The sequence below is a fragment of the Rhinoraja longicauda genome, chromosome 1, assembly GCF_053455715.1.
Source record: "Rhinoraja longicauda isolate Sanriku21f chromosome 1, sRhiLon1.1, whole genome shotgun sequence".
Taxonomy (NCBI): Eukaryota; Metazoa; Chordata; class Chondrichthyes; order Rajiformes; family Arhynchobatidae; genus Rhinoraja; species Rhinoraja longicauda.
Genome location: NC_135953.1, coordinates 140,076,800 through 140,093,364, shown reverse-complemented (window position 1 = coordinate 140,093,364; position 16,565 = coordinate 140,076,800). Strand labels below are relative to the sequence as shown.

General features: G+C 47.9%; 1 protein-coding gene across 13 annotated transcripts in view; it reads left to right on the top strand.

The window, feature by feature from the left end:
• Positions 1-16,565, top strand: part of LOC144597829 (tripartite motif-containing protein 2) — a 130,809-nt gene that overhangs the window by 88,028 nt on the left and 26,216 nt on the right. For 11 of the 13 annotated variants that reach the window (XM_078407494.1, XM_078407531.1, XM_078407541.1 and 8 more), the window contains 4 exons: positions 406-501; positions 3,420-3,571; positions 6,464-6,644; positions 8,629-9,361. In XM_078407494.1, the coding sequence (XP_078263620.1) occupies positions 406-501; positions 3,420-3,571; positions 6,464-6,644; positions 8,629-9,361 (1,162 nt within the window). The remainder of the gene's footprint in view (positions 1-405; positions 502-3,419; positions 3,572-6,463; positions 6,645-8,628; positions 9,362-16,565) is intronic. The other 2 variants (XM_078407580.1, XM_078407571.1) reach the window with 1 other exon arrangement.

Sequence of the window (16,565 nt, the reverse complement as noted above, 5' to 3'; positions counted from 1 at the left end):
TCTTTGTTGGTCAATCGCAAGTCATTTCTACCTATCGCTGCAGTCAGGGCAATTTCTGGTGGCTAATTAAAGTGCCATCTGATGTGGTCTTTGGGAGTTGAGGAGCTACAGATGAAACCCACAATGTCACAGTGAGAGTGAGTCGGGAGGAACTGCAGACGCTGGTTTACACCGAAGGTAGACACAAAACGCAGGAGTAACTCAGCGGGACAGGCAGCATCTCTGAAGGGAAGGAACAGGTGATGTTTCGGGTCGGGACCCTTCTTCAGACTGAGAGACAAGGGAGAGGAGTCTAGAGATGTGGAGGCGTTAGGTGTGAAACGACAGATCAAAGGGGATGGGGATCAAGGAAATGTAGAATTGTTCATTGATATAGTTCTTCTTCTTCTGTCGTGTGTCTTTCAGACCTGCAGCTCCGTTGAGGCGAGCCAGGCCAACGTGTCATTGTCCAGGTCAACCAGACCTCGTTCACCATTCGGTGGCCAGTATTTGGGGCAACTGGTGACTATGTGCATCCACTGTCAATTTTTTTGTTGTTGATATACCTGACAAACCGTCTGAAGAAGGGTCTCGACCCGAAACGTCACCTATTCCCTTTTCTCCAGAGATGCTGCCTGACCCGCTGAGTTACTCCAGCTTTTTGTGTCTATCATCATGGTTCATGATGATAGACACATGGTCCGGGCCCTGACGAGATGTATCCCAGGATGCTGAGAGAGGCAAGGGAGGAGATTGCGGGGGCTCTGGCACAAATTTTCAGAGCCTCTCTTGCAACAGGGGATGTACCGGAGGACTGGAGGATAGCTAATGTGGTGCCATTATTTAAAAAGGGCAGTAGGGATAAACCTGGGAACTACAGGCCGGTGAGTCTGACATCGGTGGTGGGGAAGCTGCTAGAAAAGATCCTGAGGGACAGAATCAGTCTTCACTTGGAGGATCGAGGGTTAATTAAGGATAGTCAACATGGCTTTGTTAATGGAAGGTCGTGTCTGACTAACTTGATTTAATTTTTTGAAGGGGTGACCAAGGAGGTAGATGGGGGTAGTGCAGTGGATGTGGTATACATGGATTTCAGTAAGGCTTTTGACAAGGTCCCACACAGGAGACTAGTCAAGAAGGTAAGAGCCCATGGGATCCAGGGCACCTTGGCAAAATGGATAAAAAACTGGCTTAGTGACAGAAGGCAGAGGGTGATGGTAGAAGGGTGCTTCTGTGACTGGAGGCCGGTGTCCAGTGGGGTGCCGCAGGGATCGGTGTTGGGTCCCTTACTGTTTGTAATCTACATTAATGATCTGGATGTCAACGTACAGGGCATGATCAGCAAGTTTGCAGATGACACAAAGTTAGGGGGGGTGGTGAATAGCGAGGAAGGGATCTGCAAGCTGCAGGAAGATATAGATGAGATGGTCAGATGGGCGGAGCAGTGGCAGATGGAATTTAATCCTGAAAAGTGCGAGGTGATGCACTTCGGCAGGAATAACTTGGAGAGGGAGTACACCATGAATGGAAGGACCCTAGGGAAGACAGGGGTACAGAGGGACCTTGGAGTACAGGTACACAAGTCCTTGAAGGCAGCAGGACAGGTGGACAGGGTGGTCAAAAAGGCATATGGGTTACTGGCCTTCATTAGCCGGGGCATCGAATATAAAAGTAGGGGGGTAATGATGGAATTGTACAGAACACTGGTGAGGCCACAGCTGGAGTATTGTGTACAGTTCTGGTCACCACATTATAGAAAGGATGTGATAGCTTTGGAGAGGGTGCAGAGGAGATTCACCAGGATGCTGCCAGGGATGAAGGGCCTCGGCTATGAGGAGAGACTGGGCAGACTGGGTTGTTTTCCCTGGAGCAGAGAAGGCTGAGAGGGGACATGATCGAGGTGTACAAGATCATGAGGGGCATGGATAAGGTAGATGGCGGGGAACTTCTTCCACTGGTGGAAGGTTCAACAACGAGGGGACATAGATACAGGGTAAGGGGAGGGAGGTTTCGGGGGGATGTGAGAAAGAACTTTTTCACCCAGAGGGTGGTTGGAGTCTGGAACTCACTGCCTGGGGTGGTGGTGGAGGCGGGAACACTCACAACGTTTAAGAGGCATTTGGATGGGCACTTGAAATGCTACAACATTCAGGGCTACGGTCCAAATGCGGGAAAATGGGATTAAAATTAGACTGTGTTTGGTAACGGGCGGCACGGACACGATGGGCCGAAGGGCCTCTTTCTGTGCTGTAGGACTCTATGACTCTATGACTCTATTATTGGCTGAGGGAAAGGTGATAAGGAGGCGTACAAATCAATCAAATTAATCAGAAGGACAATGAAACTAGTCGGAGAACTAGGGTGGGGGAGGTACGGAGAGACAGTGAGGATTTGTAGACTCGCTGTAGACAGCACTAGCAGTCAGATTGAGCCTGGCCTGGGTTGATAGAGCTGAGGAAGCAAACCTACCAGGTGCTGCCCCACCGCCCCAGTGACCACTTCTTTCTTTCGTATGTCAACTACAACAATCAAAAGTGGCAATTGGTGCTTCAGAGTACCGTAGTTGACCCTTTGCTGCAAATGTCGCCAGTTCTGTAGAACTTCCCAGGGTCAACGACGATGAAGTAAAGCAGCTCCCACCCCAGTGACTACTCTACTCTGTTTTCTAAATTCTAGATTATTTACTGAATTTGACTTCCGCAGCCATCCTGGTTAGATTGAAACTATCTAGTTTAGTTTAGAGATACAGCGCAGAAACAGGCCCTTCGGCCCACCGGGTCCGTGCCTCCCAGCGATCCCCGCACATTAACACTATCCTACACCCACCAGGGACAATTTTCACATTTACGCCAAGCCAATTAACCTACATACAACCTGTACGTCTTTGGAGTGTGGGAGGAAACCGGAGATCTCGGAGAAAACCCACGCAGGTCATGGGGAGAACGTACAAACTCCGTACAGACAAGCGCCCATACAGACAAGGATGGAACCCGGGTCTCTGGCGCTGTGAGGCAGTAGCTCTGCCACTGCACCACCCACTGTGGTCTGAGATTTTAGTTAGACGTCTGGACTGTTCGTCTGGTAATTTACATTTTGAATGAATGAATAAGTTTATTGGCCAAGTATGTGCACATACAAGGAATGTGCCTTGGTGCTCCGCTCACAAATGACAACACAAACACACAGTTAACAATTAAGTGAACCAATTTTGCAACACAATCGATGTCTTTTCAAAAGCTAACATAATACCGCATTACTGGAAACGAAGTTTAGTTTTTACTTCTGAACAGGAGGTTGAAGAGATAATGATTGAATGTGTTAAATCTTAAATTTGGATGAAATATGTATATACGTTGCAAATTTGAGTCTTTTAAAGTGTTCAAATAATTGTGTTCTTTCCCCTCCCGTCTGATGTCATGAGTGTGCTGCTTTTTTTGTAGGTGATGGAGGTTTATTGCCAATCTTGTGAGACAGCAATGTGTCACGAATGTACAGAAGGGGAACATGCTGAACATCCTACTGTTCTCCTTAAGGATGTGGTGGAGCAGCACAAAGCTTCCTTGAAGACACAACTAGAGGCTGCCAAACAGAGGTACAGTTTGACTGCAACATGAACTGATGGCTTTATGTCTGATTATCATAACATTGAATATGGTTTCTTAAATACAACTTAATTAGGGTTAAACTGCAGAGAGAGTGGGAGGCGAAGTTAGTTTTAAGGCAGAGATAGACAGGTTCTTGATTAGTGCGGGTGTTGGGCGTTAAGGGGAGAAGGCAGGAGAATGGGGTTAGGAGGGAGAGATAGATCAACCATGATTGAATGGCGGAGAAGGCTCGATGGGCCGAATGGCCTAATTCTGCTCCTGTCACTTATCAACATGAATTTATGAACTTATTGTTTCAGATTAAAGGAAAAAAAAAAATCTTAAATTACAGAGGGAAGGGCTGGATGGAAAGCAATAAAGTACAGGGCCCTAGTGAGACCGCACCTGGAGTACTGTGCGCAGTTGTACAGGGCCCTAGTGAGACCGCACCTGGAGTACTGTGTGCAGTTGTACAGGGCCCTAGTGAGACCGCACCTGGAGTACTGTGCGCAGTTGTACAGGGCCCTAGTGAGACCGCACCTGGAGTACTGTGTGCAGTTGTACAGGGCCCTAGTGAGACCGCACCTGGAGTACTGTGTGCAGTTGTACAGGGCCCTAGTGAGACCGCACCTGGAGTACTGTGTGCAGTTGTACAGGGCCCTAGTGAGACCGCACCTGGAGTACTGTGTGCAGTTGTACAGGGCCCTAGTGAGACCGCACCTGGAGTACTGTGTGCAGTTTTGGTCTCCAAATTTGAGGAAGGACATTCTTGCTATTGAGGGCGTGCAGCGTAGGTTCAGGAGGTTAATTCCCGGAATGGCGGGACTGTCATATGATGAAAGACTGGAGCGACTAGGCTTCTATACACTGGAATTTAGAAGGACGAGAGGGGATCTTATCGAAACATATAAGATTATTAAGGGGTTGGACATGTTAGAGGCAGAAAACATGTTCCCAATTTTGGTGGAGTCCAGAACCAGAGGCCACAGTTTAAGAATAAGGGGCAGGCCATTAGAACGGAGATGAGGAAACCCTTTTTCACCCAGAGAGTTGTAAATCTGTGGATTTCTCTGCCGCAGAAGGCAGTGGAGGCCAATTCTCTAGATGCTTTCAAGAGAGAGTTAGATAGAGCTCTTAAGGATAGCGGAGTCAGGGGGTATGGGGAGAAGGCAGGAACGGGGTACTGATTGAGAATGATCAGCCATGATCACATTGAAGGGTGGTGCTGGGGAGAAGGGCCGAATGGCCTCTTCCTGCACCTATTGTCTACTGTCTATAAATGTGGGGGCCAAAAGTTGTCCAGGGATAAGAATACTTTTGGTGCTATCCAAGAGAAGATAATTGTTAATCATTGCCGATTTGTCTGGAGGAATGTAAATAAAGGGAAAAGAATGGGGGCAGTAGGGAGAGAGAAAAAAAAGAGTTGAAGCTTTGAGATGTTTTTGTTTCCCCTTCTATGGAAAATATCCCATTATGCTGAAGAGTGCACAGAAGATTTATAAGGTTACTTAGTTTAGTTTAGAGATGCAGCGCGGAAACAGGCCCTTTCGGCCCACCGTGTCCGCGCCGACCAGCGATCCCCGCACATTAACACCATCCTACACCCACTAGGGATAATTTTTACATTTGCCCAGCCAATTAACCTACAAACCTGCACGTCTTTGGAGTGTGGGAGGAAACAGAAGATCTCGGGGAAAACCCACGCAGGTCACGGGGAGAACGTGCAAACTCCGTACAGACTGCACCCGTAGTCGGGATGGAACCCGGGTCTCCGGCGCTGCATTCGCTGTAAGGCAGCAACTCTACCGCTGCGCCACCGTGACCGCCCTTATGCTCTCTGACTCGATGCAGATCAAAATACAAATAGAGGTGTAGTAAAATAACTAGGTGTAGAGGTAAGAGGTGTAGGAAATGAACCAGATGCTGGTTCAAATCGAAGGTAGACACAAAATGCTGGAGTAACTCAGCGGGTCAGGCAGCATCTCAGGAGAGAAGGAATGGGTGATGTTTCGGGTTACTCCAGCATTTTGTGTATAATACAAATAGAACTGACCAAGATGTAAATGGGTTGGTGAGTACGTTTGCTGACAACGCCAAAATTGGAGGAGTTTCACTCAGTGAGGAAGGTTACCAGAACATACAGGAGGTATAGATCAGCTGCAGAAATGGGCGGAGAAATGGCAGATGGAGTTTAACCTGAGCAACTATGAGGTATTGTACTTTGGAAGTTGAATGTAAAGAGAGAAAGTATACAGTTAACGGTGGTCCCTTTAACATTGATGTGCAGAGGGTTTGAAGGTGACAGCACAAGTGGATAGTGTGGTAAATAAGGGGTATGATATGCTTCCCTTCATTGCTAGGGATATTCGAGCCAGCACCGCCATTCAATGTGATCATGGCTGATCATCCACAATCAGTAACCCGTGCCTGCCTTCTCCCCATATCCCTTGATTCCACTAACCCCGAGAGCTCTATCTAACTCTCTCTTAAATTAATTCAGTGAATTGGCCTCCACTGCCCTCTGTGGCAGAGAATTCCACAAATTCACAACTCTCTGGGTGAAAAAGAGAGTTCCATCCTGACTTCGGGTGCTGTCTGTACGGAGTTTGTACGTTCTCCCTGTGACCCTGAGACCGGGTGCTCCGGTTTCCTCTCACACTCTAAAGACGTACAGGTTTGTTGGTTAATTGGCCTGATAAAATTGCAAATTGGCCCTGGTGTGTGTAGGATAGTGCGGGGATCGCTGGTCGGCGCGGACTCGGTGGGCCGAAGGGCCTGTTTCTGTGCTGCATCTCTAAATGAAACTGTGCTAAATTGTTGAGTATTTGCACTATATTCCACGAACATATTTGCACAAACTAGTGGTGTGGAAAAATAAACCTTTAATCTCTTTTTCACAGGATGCCTGAATTGGACTCTGCTCTAGGTTCCCTGTCTGAAATCTTGCAAGATTTAACAAATGAGAAAGTAAGCATCGAAGAAGAGATTCACACAACGTTCAGCGATCTCCAAAAAACCTTAAATGTACGAAAGAGTGTCCTGCTCATGGAACTGGAGGTCACGTATGGTGTGAAACAAAAAGTAAGATGAGTTTATTATTTGCTATATCATGGTTGTGCAGCTTGCCAAAGAATTAGAGCTACTTTAAGTAGAATTGCTCACCAGTAATATTTCAGTAAAAATACAGAAAATGCTGAAACTGCAAGTTGGGGACCAGCTTTTGAAGGGAAACATTTTGCTTTTGAGGGCAAATGGCTATTTAGCAGAGACTATTTAGTCATAAAGGCAGGAAACAGGCCCTTGGCCCAACTTGCCCGTGTCGACCAAGATGCCCATCTACGCTAGTCCCATGCGTATATGATCCATATCCCTCTAAACCCTTCCTATCCATTGACCAGGGCGGGCAGGGTGGCGCAGCGGTAGAGTTGCTGCCTTACAGCAAATGCAATGCCGGAGACCCGGGTTCCTTCCCAACCACGGGTGCCGTCTGTACGGAATTTGTACGTTCTCCCCGTGACCTACGTGGGTTTTCTCCGAGATCTTCGGTTTCCTCCCACACTCCAAAGACGTACAGATTTGTAGGTTAATTGGCTTGGTAAATGTAAAAATTGTCCCTAATGGGTGTAGGATAGTGTTAATGTGCGGGGATCGCTGGGCGGCGCAGACCCAGTGGGCAGAAGGGCCTGTTTCCGCGCTGTATCTCTAAACTAAAGACCTGAGGATAAAGAGGGTTGAGGGAATGGAGTGAGGAGGGGTGTGGAGGGGGGGGAGGGAGGAGGATGGGAGAGAGGAGGAGGGAGGGGAGGGGGAGGGGGGAGAGGGGAGGGGAAGGGGGGAGAGGGGGATGGAAGGGGGGGAGAGGGTGCTGCACCAATGCAGAAGAGGTTTGGGCCCAACGGGTCCACTTGGTCTAGTGTCCTCTATTTGCTCCCCTGATTGCTTTCTTAACTCCTGATGCTTTCCTAACTCCTACACGTATACTCATGGAAGAATTCACTTGATCCCAACTTGTCTCCTTTGCCCTGACCAGAGACTCAATGTAGGCGAGGCTATAGTGTTGGGTAGGTTAGGTGGCTATGATGTTGGGTAGGTTAGGTGGCTATGATGTTGGGTAGGTTAGGTGGCTATGATGTTGGGTAGATTAGATGGCTATGATGTTGGGTAGGTTAGGTGGCTATGATGTTCGGTAGGTTTGGTGTATTAAATGCATTTTCGACTTACGATATTTCCGATTTACGATGGGTTTATCGGAACATAACCCCCATCATAAGACGAGTAACATCTGTATTTGAAATCTATTGGCACAGCCTATTCTGTACCATCCTGACGTTTTAAATCCCTCTTAAAGCATCGTGACCAGATTTAGATTCCTGCATTGCTAGTTGTACAGGTTCAACGTAACTTCCGTCTATTTATTTTTAATTCAATTCAATTCAATTCAATTCAAAATTCAATTCAATTCAAAATTCAATTCAATTCCATTTTCAATTCCATTTTCAATTCAATTCAATTTTCAATTCAATTCAATTTTCAATTCCATTCAATTTTCAATTCAATTTTCAATTCAATTCAATTTTTAATTCAATTCAAAATTCAATTCAATTCAAAATTCAATTTGATTCAATTCAAAATTCAATTTGATTCAATTCAATTCAATAAATCAGACTTCACACTTCACTGTTTTGAATTTTAATTTGCCATGTATTCCCATGGAATTTTTCTCTTCTTGCAGAATGTTACTACTCAGTCCATTCACAACACTAAATGCCAAACAATGAAATTGAAATGTCACCCTGCCCACCCGATATTTTTAAATAAAGAATCACTGAAAATTTGTGACACAGAAGGAGGCTATTTCGCTCAAAATGTTTATTGTTTGCATGAAAACATGTATGCGACTTGTCGACGTGTATCTTAATTAGTTAAGGGCATTGCATCTTTTCAAGATCATTGTATGATTTCAAGGATATGTATGATTTTAAACTGTCCGTGTGTACAGGTATTGTTGACGGCCATGTTGGAGAAATGTAAATGATGTGTGATGGACATTAAATCCTTGTTGCAGGTTCTCCAAGCACAGCTGGATGCATTGTTGCAGGGCCAGGAAAGCATCAAGAGTAGTTGCAACTTCACGGAGCAGGCCCTAAACCACGGGACGGAAACAGAGGTTTTATTAGTCAAGAAACAAATGGGGGACCGGTTGAATGAACTAGCCCGCCAGGAGTTTCCTCTGCAACCCCAAGAAAATGATCAGCTGGAGTTTGTGGTGGAAACCGAAGGGCTTAAAAAATCCATACACAATCTGGGCACCATAATCACCACAAACGCAGTGGCCTACGAGACTGTTGCGACCGGCGACGGGCTGAGACAGTGTGTGATTGGCCACCCGACATCGGTCACCGTAACCACGAAGGACAAGGATGGAGAACTTGTAAAGACTGGCAGTGCGTGTCTCAGCGCTGAAATCGCATCTCCCGACGGCCGTGTCATCGATGGGGAGCTACTCGACAATAAAAATGGAACCTATGACTTTCTGTATACCATTCAGAAAGAGCAGAAAGAGGGCGACTTCACCCTTACGCTCAGACTTTATGACCAGCACATCAAGGGTAGTCCGTTTAAGTTGCGCGTGATCAAGCCCACCGATCTTTCCCCAACGTCTGATGGCGTCAAACGCCGTGTGAAGTCCCCCGGCAGTGGGCACGTGAAGCAGAAGGCCGTGAAGCGACCAGCTAGCATGTACAGCACCGGAAAAAGAAAAGAGAATCCGATTGAAGATGACCTAATCTTCAGAATTGGTATGTAGATCTCATTTTAATACCTCTCCCTTCCTCTTCCTCCCGCCACTTCCCTCCAACACTGACCTCACGACAAATTGGGGAGAAATTCAAATGTCACAGCTTTGCAGTGAAAAATGTTCAGTGAGCTCATCTACTCAAGCGTCTTTCCTGTCCGTGATTCAAGTGAAATCAGTCAGAGAGTTGTGAATCTGTGGAATTCTCTGCCTCAGAAGGCAGTGGAGGCCAATTCTCTGAATGCATTCAAGAGAGAGCTAGATAGAGCTCTTAAGGATAGCGGAGTCAGGGGGTATGGGGAGAAGGCAGGAACGGGGTACTGATTGAGAATGATCAGCCATGATCACATTGAAGGGCGGTGCTGGCTCAAAGGGCCGAATGGCCTCCTCCTGCACCTATTGTCTATTGCCTATTGTCTATTGAACCTTTTGCTTTTTGGCCGCACTTTTGTGAAGTGTGACTTCAGGCACCAGTCAGATGTTTTGATCATCGTTCAGCTGGGAGGCTAAGAAATTCCAGCTTAACTGCATCATGGGTAGCATAGGGCGTTTCCTTTAAGGACTTTCAGCACACAAGAGGTTTTTGCCCAGAGCAAGTGAATCGAGAACCAGAAGACATAGGTTTAATTCACAAAATGCTGGAGTAACTCAGCAGGTCAGGCAGCATCTCAGGAGAGGAATTGTTGATGTTTCGGATCAATAGACAATAGACAATAGGTGCAGGAGGAGGCCCTTCGAGCCAGCACCGCCATTCAATGTGATCATGGCTGATCATTCTCAATCAGTACCCCGTTCCTGCCTTCTCCCCATACCCCCTGACTCCGCTATCCTTAAGAGCTCTATCTAGCTCTCTCTTGAATGCATTCAGAGAATTGGCCTCCACTGCCTTCTGAGGCAGAGAATTCCACAGATTTACAACTCTCTGACTGAAAAAGTTTTTCCTCATCTCAGTTCTAAATGGCCTACCCTTTATTCTTAAACTGTGGCCCCTTGTTCTGGACTCCCCCAACATTGGGAACATGTTTCCTGCCTCTAACGTGTCCAACCCCTTAATAATCTTATACGTTTCGATAAGATCTCCTCCCATCCTTCTAAATTCCAGTGAATTTAGACCCTTCTTCAGTCTGAAGAAGGGTCTCGACCCGAAACGTCACCCATTCCTTCTCTCCTGAGATGCTGCCTGACCTGCTGAGTTACTCCAGCATTTTGTGAAATAAATACCTTCGATTTGTACCAGCATCTGCAGTTATTTTCTTAGACATAGGTTTAAGGTGAGACGGGGGGGAACCTGAGGGGTGTCACTTTTTCACAGAAAGATTGGTGGGTGTTTGGAACTAGCTGCCGGATGAGGTAGTTGAGACGGGAACGTTTAAGAGACATTTAGACAGGTACATGGATAGGACAGGTTTTAGAGAGAGACGTGAACCAAATGCGGGCAGGTAGAACTAGTGTAGATGGGACATGTTGGTCGATGTGTGGGCAAGTTTCCCTGCTGTGAGAATCTGATTCTATGATTGCTGCATATCCCAGCCAACTGTACTGTAGTCCTAAAATGGGCTTTAAATCCTGATATGCACATTCAATACTCGTTGTGATGCGTACTAATGGAAAACGTTATCCATTGTGACGGGTGCAGGAAAATGGAAGTATCTTGAGGACAGTTAATATTATAGTCGGGGAAGTGCTGAATATCTGAAGGCGTATAAACGTAGATAAATCTCCTGGATTTCTTGTTTAGTTTAGAGATACAGCGCGGAAACAGGCCCTTTCGGCCCACCGGGTCCGCGCCGACCAGCGATCCCCGCACATTAACACTATCCTACACCCACTAGGGACAATTTTTACATTTACCAAGCCAATTAACCTACAAACCTGCACGTCTTTGGAGTGTGGGAGGAAACCGAAGATCTCGGAGAAAACCCACGCAGGTCACGGGGGGAACGTACAAACTCCGTACAGACAGCGCCCGTGGTCGGGATCGGACTCGGGTCTCCGGTGTTGCATTCACTGTAAGGCAGCAACTCTACCGCTGCGCCACCGTGACTGCCCAATATATATATATATAACCGAGAACAATGTGGGAAGGTAGAGAGGAAATTGCAGGAGTCCTGGCTGTGAAATACGAATCACTATTAAATACGGGTGAGGTGCCTGAAGACTGGAGGGTGGCTAATGTTGTGCCTCTACAGGAAGAGCTGCAAGGGTGGCACGGTGGCACAGCGGTAGAGTTGCTGCCTTACAGCGAATGCAGCGCCGGAGACTCGGGTTCGATACTGACTACGGGTGCCGTCTGTACGGAGTTTGTACGTTCTCCCCGTGACCTGCGTAGGTTTTCTCCGAGATCTTCGGTTTCCTCCCACACTCCAAAGACGTGCAGGTTTGTAGGTTAATTGGCTGGGCAAATGTAAAAAAAAATTGTCCCTAGTGGGTGTAGGATAGTGTTAGTGTGCGGGGATCGCTGGGCAGCGCGGACCCGGTGGGTCGAAGGGCCTGTTTCCGCGCTGTATCTCTAAATCTGTCTAAAAAAATCTAAAAGCCTGGGAACCATAGACCAGTGAGCCTGACGTCTGTGGTGGGTAAGTTACTAGAGAAAACGATGAGGGATAAGATATCCCTTATTACATTTGGAGAGACAGAGGCTGATTAGGGATAGTCAGCACGGTTTTGTACATGGGAGATCGTGTATCACAAATCTGAGTTTTTGAAGAAGTAACTATAAAGGTTTAGGAAAAAAAAACCTGATGTAAATCGAAGGTAGACACAAAATGCTGGAGTAACTCAGCGGGTCAGGCAGCATCCCGGGAGAGAAGGGATGGGTGACGTTTCAGGTCGAGACTGAAGAAGGGTCTCGACCCGAAGCATCACCCATTCCTTCTCTCCCGGGATGTTGCCTGACCCGCTGAGTTACTCCAGCATTTTGTGTCTACCTTTAACTAAAAAGGTCGATGAGAGCGAAGCTATTGACGTTGCCTATATGAACCTTAGCAAGGCATTTGATATGGTTGCACATGATCCAAAATGGCGGCGCTGCCCTAGCAGCTGCGGCTTACCTGCGGTCCATTTGTCTTTGTGTTTTTGTTGTTTTTTTGTCTTAATTGTAGTTGTGATGTGGTGTTTTTGTGTTTGTGTACTATGTGTGTATGTGGGGGGGAGGGGGGGGAACTGTAAAATTGTAAATAGGTGTCCCTTCCGAACGGAGACCCGACCTTTGTTTTCTGGGTGTTGTCTCCGTTCCTGCTGCGGCCTACCATCGGCCCAACTCCTGGAGCTGGCGGCCTCCAGGGCTCTGGTTCGCTGAGCCCGCGGACCGGACTTACCATCACCGGAGCCGTCCGTCGTCGGAGGCTGCGGGAGCGGCTGCGACTCGCCTTAGGCTCGGGCCGCGTGAATGCCGACATCGGGAGCTCCGGCAGCGGCAGCGTGTTCGCCCGCCCCGAATCGCGGGGCTTGGGTCACGGACATTTCACCGTCCGGCGCGGCCTAAAATATGCCGCGGGATATTTCTCTGCTGGGCTGGGGCTTCAATGTCGGGAGCCACGACCGCCCCGACGTGCAGCAACAGCAGCAGTGTGTTCGCCCGCCCGGATCGGACTTATCATCGGCGGAGCCGGCCGTCTTCGGAGGCTGCGGGAGCGGCTGGGACTCGCCTTGGGCTCCGGCCGCTGCGGACCGTCCGGCGCGGCCTCCAACCACAACAACCTGACTGCGGGAGAAGACGGCAGGAGAAGGGAAAGACATTGTGGCCTTCCATCACAGTGAGGAGGGGACTGGAGGAGACTGTGTTGGATGTTTCTTTGATGGATGTTTCTTTTTTTGTGTGTTTTTGGGGTTGTGTAATTTTAATGCCTATTTAATGCTTTTATTGTTGGACTGTGGGTGACTGAATTTCGTCCAATATTGGATGACAAATAAAGCTATCTTGAATCTTGAATCTTGAATGGTAGGCTGCTCTGGAAGGTTCGATTGCATGGGATTCAGGGAGAGCTAGCCGACTGGACAGAGAATTGGATGCATGGAAGGAAGCAGAGGGTGAATGTGGTAGGTTTATTTTCGGACTGGTTGACCATGTCTAGTGGCGTGCCTCGGATCTGTGCTGGGTGCTCTGCTGCTTGTGGTGTGTAGCAGTGATTTGGATGAGAATGTACAAGGTATTAAGAGTGGCACAGCCATAGGGTTGCTGCCTCACCCCGCCAGAGGCCCGGGTTCGATCCTGACTACGGATGCTGTCTGTATAGAGTCCATACATTCTCCGTGTGACCGCGTAGGTTTTCTTGGGTGCCACAGTTTCCTCCCACACTCCAAAGACGTGCAGGTTTGTTGGTTAATTGGCCTCTGTAAATTGACAATAATGTGTAGGGCGTGGATTAGAAAGTGGGATAACGCAGAATTAGTGAATGAGTGAATGCTATTGAGGGCGTGCAGCGTAGGTATACTAGGTTAATTCCTGGAATGGTGGGACTGTCATATGTTGAAAGACTGGAGCAACTAGGCTTGTATACACTGGAATTTAGAAGGATGTTATCGAAACGTATAAGATTATTAAGGGGTTGGACACGTTAGAGGCAGGAAACATGTTCCAAATGTTAGGGGAGTCCAGAACCAGGGGCCACAGTTTAAGAATAAGGGGTAGGCCATTTAGAACGGGGATGAGGAAAAACTTTTTCAGTCAGAGAGTTGTGAATCTGTGGAATTCTCTGCCTCAGAAGGCAGTGGAGGCCAATTCTCTGAATGCATTCAAGAGAGAGCTCGATAGAGCTCTTAAGGACAGCGGAGTCAGGGGGTTTGGGGAGAAGGCAGGAACGAGGTACCGATTGAGAATGATCAGCCATGATCACGTTGAATGGCGGTGCTGGCTCGAAGGGCCGAATGGCCTCTTCCTGCACCTATTGTCTATTGTCTATTGAATGGTCGGCGTGGACTTGATGGGCGGAAGGGCCTGTTTCCATGCACGTGTTCACTTGGAAATGAAGGCCCTTAGAAGAAGGATCTTGTGGGGAGGTGGGGGGGGGGGGGGGGGGGGGTGGGGGTTGGAGAGGGACATTTAAGAAAACGGGGCAATAGACAAGATTTACATGGATTTCTACAGACTTTTGACGTTCCTGTGTAGTAGGAAGCTCGAAGGGCTGAATGGCCTACTCCTGCACCTATTGTCTATTGTCTATTGTCTATAGGCAGGTCTGCAAGGCTAAGGCAGTGCTTCAAGGAGATATTTCTGGTGGATTGTCCAATGAGATTATATTGATAGAACGTGGAACATGAAGGAAATGACCTCTTTTATGAGATTATTAAAGTTTAGTTTAGTTTATTATTGCTACTGTGAAAAGCTTTTGTTTGTGTGTTATCCAGTCAAGGAAAAGATTACACGTGATTACAATCAACAGTGCACAGGTGAAGGGTGCAACATTTAGTGCAAAGGAATTTCCGATTAAAGATGGCTCCGGTCTCCAGTGAGGTAGAGGAAGGTCAGGACCACTCTCTAGCTGGTGAGAGGACAGTTCGGGTGCCTGAAAGCAGTTTTAGATTTTTTTTAGATTTCGAGATACAGCACGGAAACAGGCCCTTCGGCCCACCGGGTCCGCGCCGCCCAGCGATCCACGCACACCAACACTATCCTACACACACTAGGGACAATTTTTACATTTACCCAGTCAATTAACCTACAAACTGTACGTCTTTGGGGTGTGGGAGGAAACCAAAGATCTTGGAGAAAACCCATGCAGGTCACGGGGAGAACGTACAAACTCCATACAGACGGCACCCGTAGTCGGGATGGAACCTGAGTCTCCGACACTGCATTCGCTGTAAGGCAGCAAATCTACCGCTGCGCCACCGTGCCGCCACAGTTGGGAAGAAGCTGATCCTGTATCTGGAGTTATGTGTTTTTGAATCTCTACCTCTTGCCTGATGGGAGAGGAGAGAAGAGGGAGTGACCAGGGTGAGACCGGTCCTTGATTATGCTGAGGGCCTTGCTGAGGCAGCGTGAGGTGTAGATGGAGTCAATGGATGGGAGGTTGGTTTGCATGATGGTCTCGGCTTTGTCCACAACTCTCTGCGATTTCTCGTGATCCTGGATAGAGCTGTCCTCGTACCAGGTTGTGATGCATCCTGATAAAATGCTTTCTCCAGCACATCTGCCGTCGTTGGTGAGGGTTGTTGGTGATGTGCCAAACTTTCAGAGCCTTGGAAGGAAGTGGAGGTGTTGGTGTGCTTTCTTGCCCACAGCTTTGATGTGGCCGGTCCGCGACAAATTGTTGGTAATATTTATTCCTGAGAACTTGAGAACATCTCAATGTACATCACGATCTTTTTGCCTTGCTAACGTTGTGAGAGAGGTTGGTATCATGGTACCAAGTTACATGCACCTCAATCTCCTTTCTGTACTCCCTCTCATCATTCTTTAATTTTTAGTTTAGTGTAGTGTAGAGATACGGCGCGGAAACAGGCCCTTCGGCCCACTGGGTCTGCGCCGACCAGCGATCCCCGCACATTAACACTATCCTACCCCCACTAGGAACAATTTTTTTTTCCATTCACCAAGCCAATTAACCTACAAACCTGTACGTCTTTGGAGTGAGGGAGGAAACCGAAGATCTCGGAGAAAACCCACGCAGGTCACGGGGAGAACATACAAACTCCGTACAGGCAGCCCCCTTAGTCGGGATGGAACCCGGGACTCCGGCGCTGCATTCGCTGTAAGGCAGCAACTCTACCGCTGCGCCACCGTGACCGCCCTAGAACAAGAGACTGAAAAGTCTCTGGGGAGAACTTTGGGACCAGTGGCCATAATTCTATCAGTTTAAAGTGGTTAGGTTCTCCACAGTGGTGGCCCCCTGCAAGCTAAGGTACTAGATTTGCTGCGAGGATTTTGGAAGCATTTGCAGAGGTCGAGTGACAGAGTCATTTTGCAGGTAAATGGACAACGAGCCAGTGGGGAAGCTTGCATAAGTGAGGTGGCAAGAGTATAGGGGCAGCACGTTCCTGTGCAGGTGAAGCACGTTCAGGGACTGGTTGGCGAGAGATGCCGAGGTTTTAGTCAGGAAAAAGGTGGCATGTGTCAGATTAAGCTAGGTGGGATTGGAGATATGGGAAGTGCAGGAGCACACATCAGAAGGCATTCAGAATGGCAAAGAGATGGCACAAAATGGATCTGGCGGGCAAAGTAAAGGAGAATCCTCAGAGATTCTACAGGTATGTCCTCCTGACGTTCC